This window comes from Labrus mixtus, chromosome 11, assembly GCF_963584025.1.
Source record: "Labrus mixtus chromosome 11, fLabMix1.1, whole genome shotgun sequence".
Classification (NCBI taxonomy): Eukaryota; Metazoa; Chordata; class Actinopteri; order Labriformes; family Labridae; genus Labrus; species Labrus mixtus.
Genome location: NC_083622.1, coordinates 9,402,160 through 9,418,883, shown reverse-complemented (window position 1 = coordinate 9,418,883; position 16,724 = coordinate 9,402,160). Strand labels below are relative to the sequence as shown.

Sequence of the window (16,724 nt, the reverse complement as noted above, 5' to 3'; positions counted from 1 at the left end):
AACTACATGTAGTCTGAGCTTCAGTTGTTCGTTCTGAATTCAAATGTTTTGCTCTGCATGTTTTTTTTTCCCTTATAAGGTAAAAAACAGAGGAAGATTTTCTTCAGAAGCATCTTCTGACATTAACTTTCATGTCCTGCTGGTAGTCCTCAAAGTGCAAAGATGCACTCTTTGATGTCTTCTTGATGTTTCACACAGCACATATCGCCACAACAACATGTGATATTACCCACTGAGCTACAAAGACTACCGTCGTTAACAAATTAGGACTCTTTTTTTATTTGAAATTGTTCATCTTTTACACACTGACAGATAATATACACAAGCCTTTGTGGTCCCTCCGGCCCCCAGACATGAATGTGTGTGCTGGATATCGACTAGAATTGATGTAGAGCTCGCTCTCTCTCACTCACTCACTCACACACACTCATAGACAAGCACACACACACACACACGCACACATGCAGAAGAACACACCTGCACACATAGATATGCAAGGACAAATACAAAAAACACACATTACGACACGTACGCTAACAATCTAACACAGTCTAGCCATCTAATGTAGACATCAACAGAGGCGGGGCTTAAAGTGCAAACAGGAAACAGAGGAGGGCCTTTTCTCTCTCGCTCGTACGATCAGTAACAGCCTTTGAATCCGGAGCTACAGTAATCCTCCACTAAAGCAATGATGTTATCGCCGCGCTGAAAAGCATATCCGTACTGCTCTTTTGCTCAAACTGTGCCTTGCATCATGACGTTATGACACTGCATAGTTCACGGGGTTAGTCTTTTATATTATTGCGGTACAATGTAGGTCCAGGTCCAGGTTCAAGGTCCAGGTTCAGGGTCCAGGTATGAGCTGCAGAATGGAGACGTTAGCCCAAAGTTTTCAGTGGAAGAAGAGAAATAAATCCAGAGTTTATAGCTTTTGAATGAAGGATAATCCGTACAGAGGAGTGAGAGATGATCACAGTATGTTCAGGATCCCGGGTGGATGCATAAAATAGAGTTGTACCGATACCAATCCAGGTACCCAGACTTTAGTGTAAGCCCGTCGGTACCCGTCTGATACCTGTACTTTTATTGGTGGAAAAACCTTTGCTAGCTTTGACCAGTCTGTGTACCAATACTGCGCCACAGGAACAAGTTCTAAAACCAGGAAGTAAGTTAGCATTTTAGCGCCATGGGGTCGTTTGCCTGAAATTCAATGTTTTGTTTTTTTTAATGGGTTGGTGGGTAGATTCCTGAAATAAAGTCTGTGGTTAACACAAGCACAAGAGATGTTGGCGTTTTGATGGATGACATTAAACACATTAGTGAATACCCCTACTTGTGAATTTGAAAGGTTTTATGTGTCCTTTAAAATGCGGTTGCTAACAAGTGGCTAAATAAAACGACAGTGCGGTTGTCTGGGACATTTAACGTCATCACCCCGGACACATCTCTCACTTGTCCGCCTTACAGTCTCTAGTCGTGTTTCACCGTCCTCTTTAAATTTTAAATCAATAAATATAAATGAATCAGCCTACGGTTTCGCTAGCTAGTTAGCTTGTGGGAGACATCCTGAGGCATAGTTGTGGTGACGCTATAAGATTATCTGTCGGAACCAAACGCAAAAGCAGAATAAACATTTGTTTGCCACGGATCTTATTTTCTGCAGTGATCCAAAAATCTGATGCTAAACTCCCGTAGACCTCATGGCAATGCTAACTTCTGGGGTTGGCCTAAAAAAACATGTCATTTTGTTTCCTCTCTGTATGGGCGGCGCAAAAGCCACCTGGAAGTGAAGCCAATATATTTAGAGCTCCCCCTGCTGGCTGACTGGCTGCAGTACGGATCATGAATTTTCCTCCTCCATGTTAACAGATGGGACATGGGTTACACTATAAAAATTTGGATTGCTATTTTGTGTGAAATGATTTTAATTTTTTGAAGGGATTGTAAATCATATGATTGGATTGGTGAGTTGTTGCATCCACAGATACCCTATAGAGCATCTAAGTTGACATCAGAAGATTGGTATCGGTATTGGAACAGTTCTAACATTAAGGAGCACACACGCTGACATGACTCCTTGTCCTGGTCGGGGTTAAGTTTCTGGGTTTCTGATCCTGGACAGGAGGCGGTCCCTCGGGTCAATAAGGGGCAAAGAGGACCTGTGGGTGAGAGGTCCTGACAGGCCCGGGGGCAGGGCGGAGCAAAGCAGCAGAGAGGGTCTGAGTCTGGAAGAGGGCGGTGCTGGGGACGTGGTTAGTGGCATGGTTCGTGCGGAGGGAGAATGAGTTGCCAATGGCTGCTGCGGCGGCGGCTGCAACCGCTGCCAGGTGAGCGGGGATGATCTGAGGAGTCAGAGGCTGAACCTGACGATCCTTTCCCAGGGTTAACTTTATCTGTGAAAGGAAAGCAGAGTACAGTCAGTACAGGCGCTCGGGTGAACATGATGCAACAAAGCACAATATTCTTATAAAATAACAGATGAACAAAACATTCCACAATCACAATCTGTGAGAAAAATAAACATGTCCCTCTCAAAACCTCTTTTTAGTTGGTTTTGGACATGCGTTAAGACCTTCTGAGCACCAGTGTCTTGTTTTTAAATAGTTTCCAATGAGTAGAGAGCGTTTGCAGCAGGAGGTGGCCGTCCAATGAAAATGTGCAGCGACCAGCGCTTTTTTTCTGAGTGCTCAGCTTTTTTGTGCGGCCGCTCAGAGTGCTCAAGTTGAAAATCTTTTCAGAAAGGCGCTGTTGACGTCACCAGCGCTCTTTTCCAAATGTTTGATATTCCCTTTCGTTTTGCTGCCTACAGATCGTGTCTTGTACCAGCATCATCTCTGCTTCGTGTCTGATAAGGTCAAAACAATCTAAAATAAAGAAACATACAATAAAAAGAAACGGAGCAGTGTCGTTCAAACAGCGGTCATTGTAGACAGACTGTTGTCATAGAGACAGGACGGACGCTCAGTGCTTTTATTCTCAGCTCACAAACACTTCCTTCCAACGCTCCTGAGCTCACAACCAGCGCTTTTCTACCCGGACAAACCTCACACGGGGCATAAGGGACTAAAAGTTTGATTTGGACTCTTAAGCAATATCACACCAGAGATACTGAGATAATCACAGCACTGCTGATATCCTCTATCACCCTAGACCTTGAGTTTAAAAGTACTTTTATACTGAGGGAGGCAGCAAGCAGAAATATTGGTGAAAAGTAAAAATGAACCACAGATTATTTTAACTCTATCAACTCAACTAGTTTCACAATATAACTGAAAGTAGACTGTTGCTAAGCAACCCAAACATTCTATTCTACTGCACTCTGTTGGTGTCCATGGTTACCACAGAGCAGCTACTCTGTGGCATGAACTTCTACTTTTATGTTAAAAGAATTAAATGTTATCATGAAACCAGTGAAAGTAGATTATTTTTGTGATTCTGAAGTTTGAGAAGGATGGAAGAAAAACTCCTGTCAGCTGTAAATGTGAATAAAAAGTGTTCGGAGCTCCTGGCTGAGGAGGAGAGTGACGCACTGTGAAAAGTCGCAGTGATGTTGTTCGTCACTCATGGAATGCCTTGGTCCTCTTGACCAATCAGATTGCTTGATCGGATCTAGCTGTTTTATAATTGGGCGTCTGTATGTTCTCACTGTGCTGTCTTTTATGTACGGCGATATCTGGAGATAAAATAATGGTTTAATAATTAATGAATGAAAAAGTGTCCTTTTGTTGTTTGACTCTTTATTAAACCAAATAAGTCATCTGAAGAAAAACTTTGAGTCTTCGATTCTTTCTGACAGTTCTCTTCTCTTCGTCATTATGGTTCATCTGTTTCCGAGTCATGTTTTACCAGACTGCTCCTGTGGGAATCCCGATCTAACAGCGGCAACATGGCGGTGTCACAAACAGGACTTAACTTGTAAATCAGAATAATTACAAAGGAAACATGAATAAACGGAGAACACATCGGCTGAGGACACTTCTGCTGCAGTCTGCAGGAACACACAGAGAGCTTTACAGGAGATCAAACAGGTGCCAGAAATCAGACACTAATTACTGAAAGTGCTCCAGATGGTCTGCCAAAAAAAAAAAACGGAGCATCTATGTGAAACTGCAGAAGACATGTCAACCCGTTCTGCATGATAAATAAGGATTGCTTGATCAACTTAGCGATGAGTTGGACACTTGCTTTTTGGGAAAGAATTCATTGCACTGCTGAAATCGTCCTGAACACAAAACTTAAAACAGTCTACCTTCTCAGATCCAAACAAATCCAGAGCATTCAGGACCAGAATCTAAAGTTAGAAGGAGGACATACTGGCTGCTGCGTTGTTGTCAGAGAAGCCAGCACTTCAACATAGCATGTTTCCTTAATGTCTGATCATATAGTAAGGTCACTTTATCATCTCACTCACTACACATGTTACTGATTTCTCCTTTAAACTTGCATGTCCAACCATTAGATCCAGAATGCTTTTTTTTGTCAATAGTGCATCTGTTGGTATGAATGCCGGGGTGAGCCCTAGTTTTGTAGATAAAATTGGATGACAGCTTTTTAAAGTGGTGATGGCGTTAGTTTTTAGTGAAAGAAATAAAGACTCCCTGAACCCAGACCTCTTTCATACCTTTCAAAAGCTGCCATTTTTTGTTGCTATGCTCCAGTAGTTTTCTTTCTTGCACATGAAAGGTCAATATTTTTTTTTTTATTGGCTCTGGATTTATTGTTTTACAAGAAAAGAAAAGAGTAAAGTTCTGAAAGGAACCACAAGAAGAAAGGACGGACGGACATAACACAGCGCAGTCTCATCAATCAAGATCTATTTTTCATCCGTCAAAACTGCATCTGTTGGTATGTTTACAAGGGTGAGTCCTTTGATTGGAAGTAAAATAAGAGTAACTGGCTTCAAGGCTGGTTTTTTGTGAGAAGAACAAAGGAATGAAAAAGGAACCAAGAAAGAATAGTGTCATGATTTGGTCTGTTTTAGTTTTGTTTTTCAGAGTTTAGATGATCTTGTTTTAGTTCTCTTTCTTCCCTGGTGTGTTGTCTAGTTTAGTCTTTAGTGTTTTGTGAGTTATTTTGTAACTTGGTATCCTAGTGTTTCTTTATGTTCTAGTGTGTTTTGTTACATTCTTGAGTTCTGTGTCTTCAGTGTTTCATGATTTAGTTTGTAGTTTGTCCTCAGTGTGTTTCCCTCCAGTGTGATTGCCCTGATTGTCTTCACCTGTGTCGTTAGTCTCACCTGTGTCTGATTACCCCATGTCTGTTTAGTCTCTGTGTTTCTTCCCTTCTGTGTCAGATCATTGTTGTTAGGTGTCAGTGTCAGCTGTCAGAGATTCCCCATGTTGGTTCCTGTGTCAGATTATTTCCCTGTGACTACTCGTGGCTCTCTGTGGTTTTTGACTTTGTGATTTTGAAGTAAGTTTTTGTTTGTCCGTTGGCCTTTTTGTTTAATGCACTTGGGTCCATGACAAATAGAAGGACCACAGAAAGGTCTCTCAAACACAGAACTTTGACGTTTGAGTTTAGTGTTTCATCTACGGCGGCATATTGCATTCATATGGGCAAACAAACATTCTGCCTGGTTTCTTGTGATTACGAGATAAATATCACATTATAAAGACTCAAAATATAATAGGAGGATTCATGAATTTTGCATTGCAGCAGGCAGAGGTGGGAGGAAGATCAAAAGTCAACGATGACGAGGCGTCATTGGTTTGATTGTGTTTTATTTCCATCTTGCTTTTCAGGCTTTGGGAAATATTAGCGTCTTTGAGTAATCACCAGGTGGACACGGGCTCTTCAGGGGTTACTTTTTAGCAAGAAGGAGAAGAAAAGGAAAAAATTAAGACAGGAATAATGGACGGACATCAGAAAGCTGTCTACAAATAGAAAAATCCCTGAAACCAGCCTTTCTTTAAATATATCTGCCAAATACGACTTTTTTTCCGGGATGTGTGAAGAGGTGATTCTTTTCTTGGTTGTAAAAAATATAAAGAGAGACTGTGAGGTTAGTTTTTTGGAAGAAAAGAGAAGACAATGAATGAAAGAAACGTCAAGTCTGCTTTGTTTGTTTGTTTGTTTGGTTTGTTTGTGTTGGCGGTGGTGAGTTTTATTTGTCTCCTGAAAAATGAAGAGCGGCCTTGAGAGGGAGTGTGGAGTTTTTGATTAAATAAAAAGAATGAAGGAAAGGAAGAAACCCCGGACAGACAAAATGGAGGGAAAAAAAGCAGCCTAATGGGGTGAAAAGGTCGCCAGAGTTATCCGGATTAATCTTCTGTATCAGTAATGGAAAAGCTACGCTCTCACAGCGGCAGGATGGCAGCCGCTGTCATGGGTTATCAATCACTGACTCAGGCATCGCAACCCTATGGGAAGCATTCTTTACTCTCCGCTCATCAAAGACGCTCCTCTCCGTTAACTCAGTCAATGATGGGTTTCACAAAAAGTCATTTCCCCCACACTGGTAAACCCCCACGCTGCGTCTCGCCGAACACTGGGTGTGATGAACGAGGTCTTCAGAGAGACGGGAAGTCGGGCTTATCTTTCCAACATTGAAGCAGCACGGCTCCTTCATGCTTCCTACCGATCCTGTGCCGTTAGACACACGGGGAAAAAAACAAAACGGAATGCTTTAACATCCTGCGGGGGAGACGGCGCCTCAGGGTCACCGCATATGACAGTGAGACAGTGAGAACTGGAGCATTAAAGACCCCCTCTGTTAAGAACGATTTTTAACCCTTTTCAGTTGACCATGTGGCGATTTTCATGAGAAAAACTGTAGCCAAGGCAGAACATTTCTGCTAAGTATCAGTCAAAATATGGATTTAGGGCCTGTCTCCACAGATGACCTTTTTTGTGCTGGCAGCGCCCATTTTCAATCCAAAACCTAGGTAGTTTAGCGTTTAGCGTCCTGAGTGATAAAACGCACTTGGCTGCAGCGGATTTGTCTCTACTCTCTCAGCGCTCTGAGTTGAAAACAGTTCAACTTTTGGAACAGCGCAGCACTCGTCAATGTCTCTTCTCCCTCGCCGACCAACCAAAATCAAGAAGGGGCGGGACTTCTGATATTAGCTTACAAATATGGTGGAGGAGGCGCTAGTCTGACTCGTCTTGTCGAGGGGAACAATTTCCAGAGTAGAGCTGCTGCTAATGCTAGGAGATGTGTCGTATACATGTTGTGTTTTCTTGGTGATATTTCCTTGAATAACAGCAAATATTAACACAGAGTAGTTTAAAACAGTGGTTCTCAACTGGAGGGTTGGGACCCAAAAGTGGGTCGCAGGGTTGTTTTCAATGTGTCGCAGAAGTGTGCCAAAAAAAAAAAACCTTTACACTTTTCTTGATTTATTTTTCGGCTTTTTGTGTCTTTAATGGAGAGATGGGACATTGGATAGAGTTGGAAATCAGGGAGAGAGAGAGTGGGGAATAACATGCGGGAAAGGAGCCACAGGCTGGATTTGAACCCGGGCCGCCCGCTTGGAGGACCACAGCCTCCGTACATGGGGCTTGCACACTAACCACTTCCCCACCAGTGCCCCACGTTTAAACTTTAAAATAGTTTTTTTTTTTTTTTCTGTGCTCTGTCATGTTTTGTACCGTCTGAGATCCAAACTGCACTATTTTTCATAAAACAAATCTCATCGGTTGAAAAATATTCAAAACTTGGGTTGCAAATTTATTTTAAGGAGTTGGTGGTGGGTCAACTTGTCTGAACTGACTTGAAGAAAACCAGACACTGAGGTATGCTAAACACTCACAAACTGACATTCATAATTACCTATAGGATGAAACCTTAGGAAGAAGTTTGCCTCCAGCGCGCCGCATCAGAACAGCATTGACATAAGCATTTTTCTCTTTTTAATTCAGAGTTCTTTTGAATTAATTCACACTGCTCCCTTCAACAGACTTTTAATAAAAGCCAGGTAACAGGTGAGCCAGTTATGAAAGTTGACATTTTATTAAACTAGCTGCCCTCAGGTGATGAATGTGCTTTATCAAAGAACAAACATGAACTCTTTAGGAGAGGCGTGCAGGAAATTCACCTGTAACAAAAGAAACATTAACATACCAAATACCTGCACGAGGTTTTGTGCAACAATCTCTCTGCTGTTAACAGAGCAAGAGTGAACTGTACATGTTAGGCTTTGGCCCAGAACCTACAAGCTGTACAAACAGGAAGTGTCTGGACTGCGATAATGACGATAAATAGAGTCTCAGATATCAAACAATGACAGTGTCCCGTGGGTGCATGCGTGTGTCTGCTAGCGGGCTAATAGAAGTGAGTCAGTGTGATTGTTGTGTCGACAGCAGACTGTAGCTGCTGATAAGGTGACTCACCGGCTGCTTGCTCTGGCCTTTCTGTGGTTTGCTGTAGGGGCTGTATTTGGGTTTGGCTGGTTTACCTGCTGCTCGGTCTTTATGACGCCGGCTGCTGATGTGCTGAAAGGGAGACAAAGAACAGGCATCAGACAGGGGAGCATTTCTATGTTGAAAATGATACCTGTTGTCTATAGTTAGGCGCGTAGCTGACATGATTGACAGGTGGGCGTGATGTAACGGTTTGTCAAGAGGCTTAAAACCCGCCTCAGCTCCAGCTCTCAGCCTGTCGTTAGGTTGACTAAAAGTTAGGCTGAGACAGGATTTCCAGCATGGCGGCGGCTGCTGCCGGCTATTGACATTTCTAATTGAGTGTTTTGTTTGTGTGTAGTCAATATAACTTTGGTACGCTGCTGTCATTTAAAAAATAATAATATTTTTTGTAGACTGCATTGTTATATTTTTGTATTTCACAGAGAGGAGATGTTCAGCAATCACCATCAACACAATACAATTTAAATAATTTGTGTGTGTGTGTGTCCACAAACTTCATGTAAAGTCAGGGCCCCAGGTGGGTCGCCCCTGTAAAATAAAAAGTCTGGACACGCCCCTGCTGTTGGTGTGTCCTTGGGTAAACTTTGGCTACCAAGGTGAAAAAGGAAAGACTGAAAACGTTTGAGTGAAAGTCTCCCACTGTTTGTCTAAATGTGTTAGAGTCGATGAGAAAGAGGTCGACTGCTGCTCTTATTTACGTGCACAGCTATCCGCCGTGTTTATGATGATGGCTGAAATCGTTTTAAATAGCCGGAGCATGCTGGGTAACCGTGGCAACCACACAAGAGAAAGACAATGCAGAAGTGTACAATACATGACTGTTTTTCTACCTCCAGCAGCAGCGAACAAACACATCAATCAGCGAAACACATTTTGTGGGTGTCGATGAAATCAAAGCAGTTTACCTTCCAAAGAAGTACAAATGTTCTCAGATGATCCTGCTGATTTTAAGACTTAAGATGTGTGGCTGTAGGGAGTGAATGTGGGGCTACAGGAGATAACAGGGCTGTTACGTAACATATCTACTGGGGATATCCACATAGAATACATAGACTAAAAGCCAGCAGGGGTCCCAGGCATTATTTGATCCAATATACTGACAGATGACAGAAATAATAATAGTTTTTGGTATCAGACATGCTGGTTTGTTGGACCAGGCTGTTTTGTCCACAAACACATTGGCAGGAGTCGGCTGTATGCAGTAAAAAGCGTCGGTATGGAGAGCAAAAGCAGCAGAACACTCACAACATTTAATGACGATTTGGCTTATATGTATAAACAGAAATCTCCCTGTAAGTGCAGCTGACATCGGGTAAAGATGTTGGCTGAATCTTGATTTCCTCCTTAAACCCCCTGAGCCCTTAAAGACTTAAATGACGTCACTTGAGAAGTGATTGAGTGCATGAGGCTGCCAGGGCTTTGACATTTTTGCTAAATAGCCCCTTAAACGTTGGTCGCAATCATAGCCAATCGAGTGGTCAGTCACAGCACATGCTGACCAGGGGCCACCGGCAGAACATGCCCCCTGCTGCTGGGGTTCTTTGAATCTGCGGTATAATAACCTGCTGCTTTATACTGCTTCATATACTGCTCTGTAGACGAGCTATTCCTGCAGAAATTGTCATGTTGCTTTGAATTACAAGTAAATGCATGCTACCTCAAACTCAGGCTAAGTGGCATTTCAGGGTAGAAAGGTCATCAAATACGGAGGCTGGAAACCTGACTAAAGGGAGAAGAAGATGGTGGTCCAAAAAATATACACCTCCCCTCTCAAGGAGATAAGTGTTACTGCTGCAGAGGTTCCATTGTGACCTAAACCACCCAGGGTGAAAATGGCGGCGCGGAAGGATACAGGATGGAAAACCGAACGACACTGCAGCACCTCAAGCTAAATCCTTGATGTTAAGAGGAGAGCTATGGACAAGTGGATCCAAACAAACAAGTTAAACGCTCAAAATCTGGACTGACACGAGCACAAACAGTCTTTAACCTCAAGCACATAAATAATTCAGTGGATTTCTAGCTGTGTCTAAACTCCTTGCAGCGGATTTTAAAAAATGACTCCTTTCCTCTGGTGTTCAAGCTGTAACTATTATTTGTCACGCTGGATTCTTTTTCAGAGAGAATCAGAAAAAGTCCCCGCATGAAAAATTCATACAAAGCCCATCTATTTCCAGTAAGAGAGCTCAAGGTTAGCTCACACAAAACCCCGACAGAATGATCAGCAGCAACAAGAGAAGAAGAGGAAGTAGATTTGTGGAGCGGCCCTGAAGCTACAACCCAAACACAGGTTCCCAGGCGGACTTTAGAAGCCAAGCCCCGGTGAGGAAAATATCACACAGAGATCAGATTATCGTCAGATATTCTTAGTAACCTGATTTCCATCCCATCACATCAACTAGAAACCCCTTTTCTTGTTTGGAGAGGGGGGATTAGGAGAAGCTGATTGGGATTTATTTCTGCAGGAGAAACCTAATTTCTTGGCTGTGTACAAGGCGCGCTAGAACAGATTTCTTCTGAGTTTTTGCAGGAGTGCATCTGCATGACAAAGGCTTTTCAAAGCTTCTGTCTGACAGCAGCAGCGGCGACAGATGAAAGGAAAGATCATTACTATTAGCGGTGCATCTTTGAATCAAGGAACAACAATCTGAAGCGCAAGTAAAAGTCAAATGTGACACTGAAGTAAATGAGTCTGAATAAGCAGACGCATGCACACATTACATTTTGTGCTTTCTCCTTCCACAGGTCCTCGGTGTGTTATCACTGTAAGCGTGTTCAAAGATAACGTATTCCTGCTGCAGCTTCACATGCTATGATGAAATTCGAACAAACCACCCTTGTTTCAAAGATAAGCTCCAGCAGGGAGCGAGGGAGGAATCTGGTTGCCAAGCAGCCACAGGTAAAAGGTTTCACAGGTTGTTTCAGTGCATGTCAGTGCGTTTGTCAGGATTTTCTCCCAGCAACTAATACAGTGTCATGTGTGCATGCAAACTTAGTGAAACGCTACATAGTGGAGTCAATAATAGGAATTAAAGCTCTACACTGCAAAAACTAAAATCTTAGCAAGTGTGTTTGACTTTATCTCGAGTCAAAGATATCCAATAACGCTAAATTTATTCCACATTCACATGACAAGTCGTATTTCAAGATATTACAAGAGGAAAATATTTTTTTAGGGTGAGTGACAGCACTTCCTGCTGATTGTTTGTTTCCCTTAAACAATGTTTTGTACATGTTTGTTTTTTTCTTGAGTGAAACCATCCCTCTCCAACCGGGGGGGGAGGAAACATCATTGCCCACTCAGGGAACTTTTCACAAAGGCGCTCTTGCTCCGTGTCTGAACGGGAAATAAACAATCGCAAATATAAAACATACAGTAAAAAGTAACAGAGCAGTGTTGGTCATACTGCGGCTGTTTGTCAACAGACTGTTGTCATAGAGACAGGACGGCTGTGCACAAACACAGCCAGAGCTTTTCTGCCTGGAAAGAAACCGCTAGGTGGACACGGGGTCTAAAACACCCCTCTTGATCGGAATGGGCTGGCTGGATCTGAACAGCAAGATTCAAAAAACGTTATTGTCTATCACATAGCGACAGAAAATGACCTTTGGTTAGAGGCTCAAATAAAACATTCACACCCATTAGACTCACATCAAATCATACCAGAAGTTCCATAAATAGGTAAAGCACATTAAAAAGTAGTGTTCATAGAGCCTTGTTTAAATTGTAGTATGAATAAAAAAGGTTTTTTATGTTGTCTTTTAAGCCAATGGTACTCTGAAGTGGCTGCCAGAGGGGAACAGAACTGAAGGACTAAAAGCTGCTCTGTGTTTGGATTTTTAAGATGACATTTCAAAGTCTATGTCTTCTCACCTGTTTTAGCTGCGTCTCCGAGTTGACATGCACGTCACACGTCTCACAGTAAAACGTTTTGTTCTGCAGGCCCGTCGCTGACTTGGTGGGTGTCACCAGTTTGCTCTTGACTCCGGGCCGGGGGAAAGACTTGATGGAGCCCACGCCCGTCCTGGCCTCCAGCATCGTCTTGTGCTTCGTTCCTGCGGGTTCAAACGGGAAGCACAGCCGTCAGAACGTGAATTTTAACCTCACCGATTCTGCCTGGAGGAAAGGTTGAGATCAGAGGTCTGTCAGGGCTGTTATCTCTCTTCTCATCAGAGAAATATGAGGGTGAAAGGGTCGCCTCATTCTTGGTGAATTTATGAGTTTAACCACAGTGTTGTCTGTGTAAAGTGAAGGGGAGGATTTCAAATTGTACTGCTGCTGGACTTTTGACTCAGGCCTCCAAAGAAAACCGTCCTAACAGAGAAGATTTATTATGAAACTCTGTCTTTAGTTTGAAAGCCTAAAACCATGTCAGAAAAGGTTCAAACTGTAAAAAGCTAAAAAGACTTTTGGTCTCTCAAAGTTGTTCTCCGTGCAAATGTTTGAACTATTAGAAGTGACTGCTACTCGTGAAGAGGTTTTTTGGACTTAATCTCGACGCTTTAATCAGCTGGAGTGTGAAGCAGAGATTTTTTTAAAATATCTTAACTGCTCTGAGTCCTCCAGCTTTCACTGCCTCATCTCTGCCATCTCTAAACCTAAATCGATGCACAGAGCTGACCAAAGTCCAGCTCCTATTCACCACTATATAGACTCCTTCAGGCTCTGTGATTGTTGACCTCAGCTTCAGAGCGCTTCTCACAGTGCTCATTGTTGCTAGGTTACAAAAGTTAACTTCCTCTGCTCTCGGTTGTTACCTTTAGATCAGTGTGCTTTATATTTGATTTTAATACAGAAAATAAAATAGAATAGAAAGCCTTTAGTGTCATTATACAATTGTACAACAAAATTTTAAAAGCTTAAAGGGGACATATTGTGAAAGATCCACTCTTACAGTGTTTTTGGGTAACCTGAGTGTCTACTTTTTTCAACTGAGAGCGCTGTGAGTGCAGCGACATTGAGGGGGTTTTAGGGCTCATCGACTGAGGGCTGAAAAAACGCTGAACTACACTGGTTGTGTATTGACAATGGGTGCTGCCAGTGCAATGGAAAAACCCCCACCTTAAATGGAAACCGGTCTTAATGGAGGCAGATTTGTGTCAGTACAGTCAGACGAAATTTTCTTGAATTTGAGACAAAAATGAGAATATGAGAGAATTAAAAGTCACTGAAGCACAAAGCCGACATAGAGAGCAAAAGTCTGACGAGTAATAAAGAGGCAGAAAGAGCTGCGAACAAAAGAACTCTTTTGTATTTATGACTCATTCAGAGCTCTTGGTTTGTTATATCCAGCAGGTGCTTTTCTTTGAATAGTCATTGAAAGTCTTTGCACGACTGTCAGTGAGTGAACCCAAAGACAGAAAATTCCTTCATTGTAAGGAAACGTTTTATGTGCTATAGCCGCTCAAAGGGAGTGCAGAAAACACATTCCCCGACCCACATTTACCTTTTGATATAATGAACTTTACCTTGTCTAGCTCCATTATCCGTTTTTTATAGCTAACCCCCTGGCTTTCTTTGATTACTCTCGCTGTATCTCCTCTTATTAACAATGAGGGGTCTCCATCAATGGGTTTCTCAGAATTTAAACTACTTTAATTCTTACGTAAGGGCAAAATGGTCTGCTTGGTTTGGTTTTGGTTAAGATAAGATTAGAAATCCTCTACCCTCAGGGTTTGGAAAAACATCACGTCCAGGGTTAACACAACAGCTTCACCCTCAGGCATCAGTTTAATTCACTACCCTCTTAGTCATTAAGGACAACAATGTCCACTTCCAAAAAATTGCAGCCCTGCTCAAAACTATCAAAGACTGAATAATTATCAGGATTTTAACCCTTCAAATACCAGAATCATGTAATCAAACTGGCAATTAAAGGGTTAAAATCCACAAAATAATTGAATGTTTGGCAGTTTTGAGCAGGTCTGAAGTTGTTTTAAGAGATTTATCTAGAATAAAATAGAAAAAAGTATTCATCTGTACCATTTTCAAAGCAGTTTTTGGGAAGTGGGCATTTTTGTCCTTAATGACTTAAGAGGGTAGTCAATTTTGTTCACAGTGTTCTATTCATCTGTTGGAAAAAATGCAATTTCCATTTGAAAATTTGTCAAGAGAGAGACTTTATTACAAACAATTATGCCCTATGCCAAAAATGATGGCCAGATGAAGAGGAAACATTTACCCAAATGGACAAAAATGTCCATAATGATGCATGAGGGTTAACTCAAACATTTGTCTCAATGTTAAGGTCCACAGCTATAGCATCCTTTCTACTAAGTCTGTAACAGCAGAAGAATGTCTTGTAAACAGTTTTATGTTCATATTGGCAGTGGCTATTCTAGAGTCTGTTGGGGCCCTAGGCTGTGTCTAATGCAAATGTTGAAGGATAGTTATTGTCTCTGTTTAAGACACTGTGGGCCGTGACAAAGCATGAGTATTCGACGGCTTGAGAACAGACTTTCAGAAAAGTCAAACTCCTCTGCCGAATGACCCTAATCACTCTCATGGTGCTTTCACGCTTGGATTGGATTCTGATTTTACTTCCAATTTCTTCAAAAATTTGCATGTGAAGATGTGGTGAGCTGATTTGAGATCCCAGCAGGAAAAGTTCAGGAAAGTGTCACCGCGAGAGATTGTGAGGGGCTGGTGATGTTTAGATCCTCCATTGATATAAAGGCAGAAATTATCATCATAGCGGACTCTACTGATTTGTCCGTCACTCCTCTGTTGTTCTTTTTACATCAGGTCTTGCCTCCTTAAGACGCCCCACCTTCCACTCATGTCCGACCTGGAAAGCCTCCTGCTCTGAGGTGCATGTTTGAACAACAAAACAACTGCATGAAGCTCTGACTGAAGACTCTACATATTGACCCCGGTCTGTCCTTTAACACTTGTAGGACAGAGTCGTTCAGAATCAAAGCCTCTCTCACAATACTAAAAAATACATCAAAACATTTATTTATTTATTTTTAGGCTTGACAGCTGTTGTTGAAGACAGAAAATATAACTCCATGAGGATGACAAAGAAGACTTCAACACTGCTGTTGTGTGATTGTGAAGCTCAGCAGATAACAACCTTCACACAATGACTCGACAACAAAACAGTCTGAACACTCGGGATGGTGTATTGAAAGGGGAAAGAGGATTAAGTCATTTCACACGTAGAAACACAGCAGGGAAAAATCTTTTTTTTTTTCCTATATAAAAAAATGTGTGCGGTAAATGTTTACTCACCGCTGTTGTGAGCCTCCAGCTGAGACGCAGAGTTGACGGCCACTTTGCACAGCGAGCAGTACAGGAGACGTCGAGCTTTCTCCTCCTCCGTTTCCCCGTCCATCTCGGCCTCGGGTTCGGCCTCAGGTTCCGGGTCTCCTTCTGAGGAGGAGTTAGTTGTATCCGGCCCCTCGTCCCCTCCAGCGGCTGAGGTAGTCTCTGGGGCCGACGCCGCTGGGGTGCTCAGGACTGCAGGTGATGGGGCGGCAGGTGTCGGTGTCGGCGTTGGCGTAGTGATGGTGGTCAATGGAGCCAGGGGTGCCAGGGGGGCCAGGGAGGCCAGGGGGGCCAGGGGTGGTGCCAGTCTGAGCACAGGAGAGAGCGGGAGGGGTGTTGCTCCAGAAAGTCCATCTGTACAGAGAAATTACATGATTTGTTTGGAATTATATAAACTATGAAAAATGTTCCATTTATTCCATGTTCAACCACAGACTGTATATTAAGATGGACGGAGAAACAGCCGCCTGAGAGTGAAGCCAAAATATGTAGAGCTCCCCCTGCTGACTGGCTGCAGTATAGGTCATAAACCCCACCTCCTTCATGTTAACAAACAGGACATCGGTCAAACTATAAACTTAAAATACATGTCAAATACATTTTTGTCTTGATGCAAAAAAAAGAGCGAGTGCAAGATCATGATCAACAACTCTGTCGACAAATGCAGCTCCTTGCGCGTTCTCAACCAGATTAGCAGAAAAGGCGAGAGGAAGAGGTAACGATAACTAACCATACAGTCAGTGAACATCGTGTGCAGCCAGTTTCTCTTTGGTCCAAGGACGTGAGCAACTTTGACAAGGACCAATTATGATGGCTAGACGACGACTCTGCGGCTCTTGGTCTGCAGAGGATTCCTGGCCTACAGTCATTAGTACCTAATACTATGATGGTATCAAGTGAGAATTTGTGAACCAGCGACAGCGACATGGGCGGCCAAGCCTTATTGATGAGCGTAAGGAGTGAAGGCTTGCCTGTGTGGTGTGAACAAACAGGAGACCTCCTGGAGCTCAAATTGCTACAAACAAGTTCATTCTGGTTCTGACCGAAAGGTGTCAGGTCACACAGTTCATCCCAGTTTGTTGCATCA

The 16,724-nt window shown here is 42.7% G+C and overlaps 1 protein-coding gene across 1 annotated transcript in view; it reads right to left on the bottom strand.

Moving 5' to 3' along the window:
• Positions 1 to 255: 255 nt before the first annotated feature.
• znf385d (zinc finger protein 385D) overlaps positions 256 to 16,724 on the bottom strand; it is a 94,229-nt gene continuing 77,760 nt past the window's right edge. Inside the window, exons 5-8 of the mRNA XM_061049843.1 lie at positions 15,602 to 15,991; positions 12,242 to 12,423; positions 8,335 to 8,436; positions 256 to 2,393 (exon numbers count right to left, since the gene is read on the bottom strand). Of these exons, the coding sequence (XP_060905826.1) occupies positions 2,139 to 2,393; positions 8,335 to 8,436; positions 12,242 to 12,423; positions 15,602 to 15,991 (929 nt within the window). The 3' untranslated portion in view covers positions 256 to 2,138. The remainder of the gene's footprint in view (positions 2,394 to 8,334; positions 8,437 to 12,241; positions 12,424 to 15,601; positions 15,992 to 16,724) is intronic.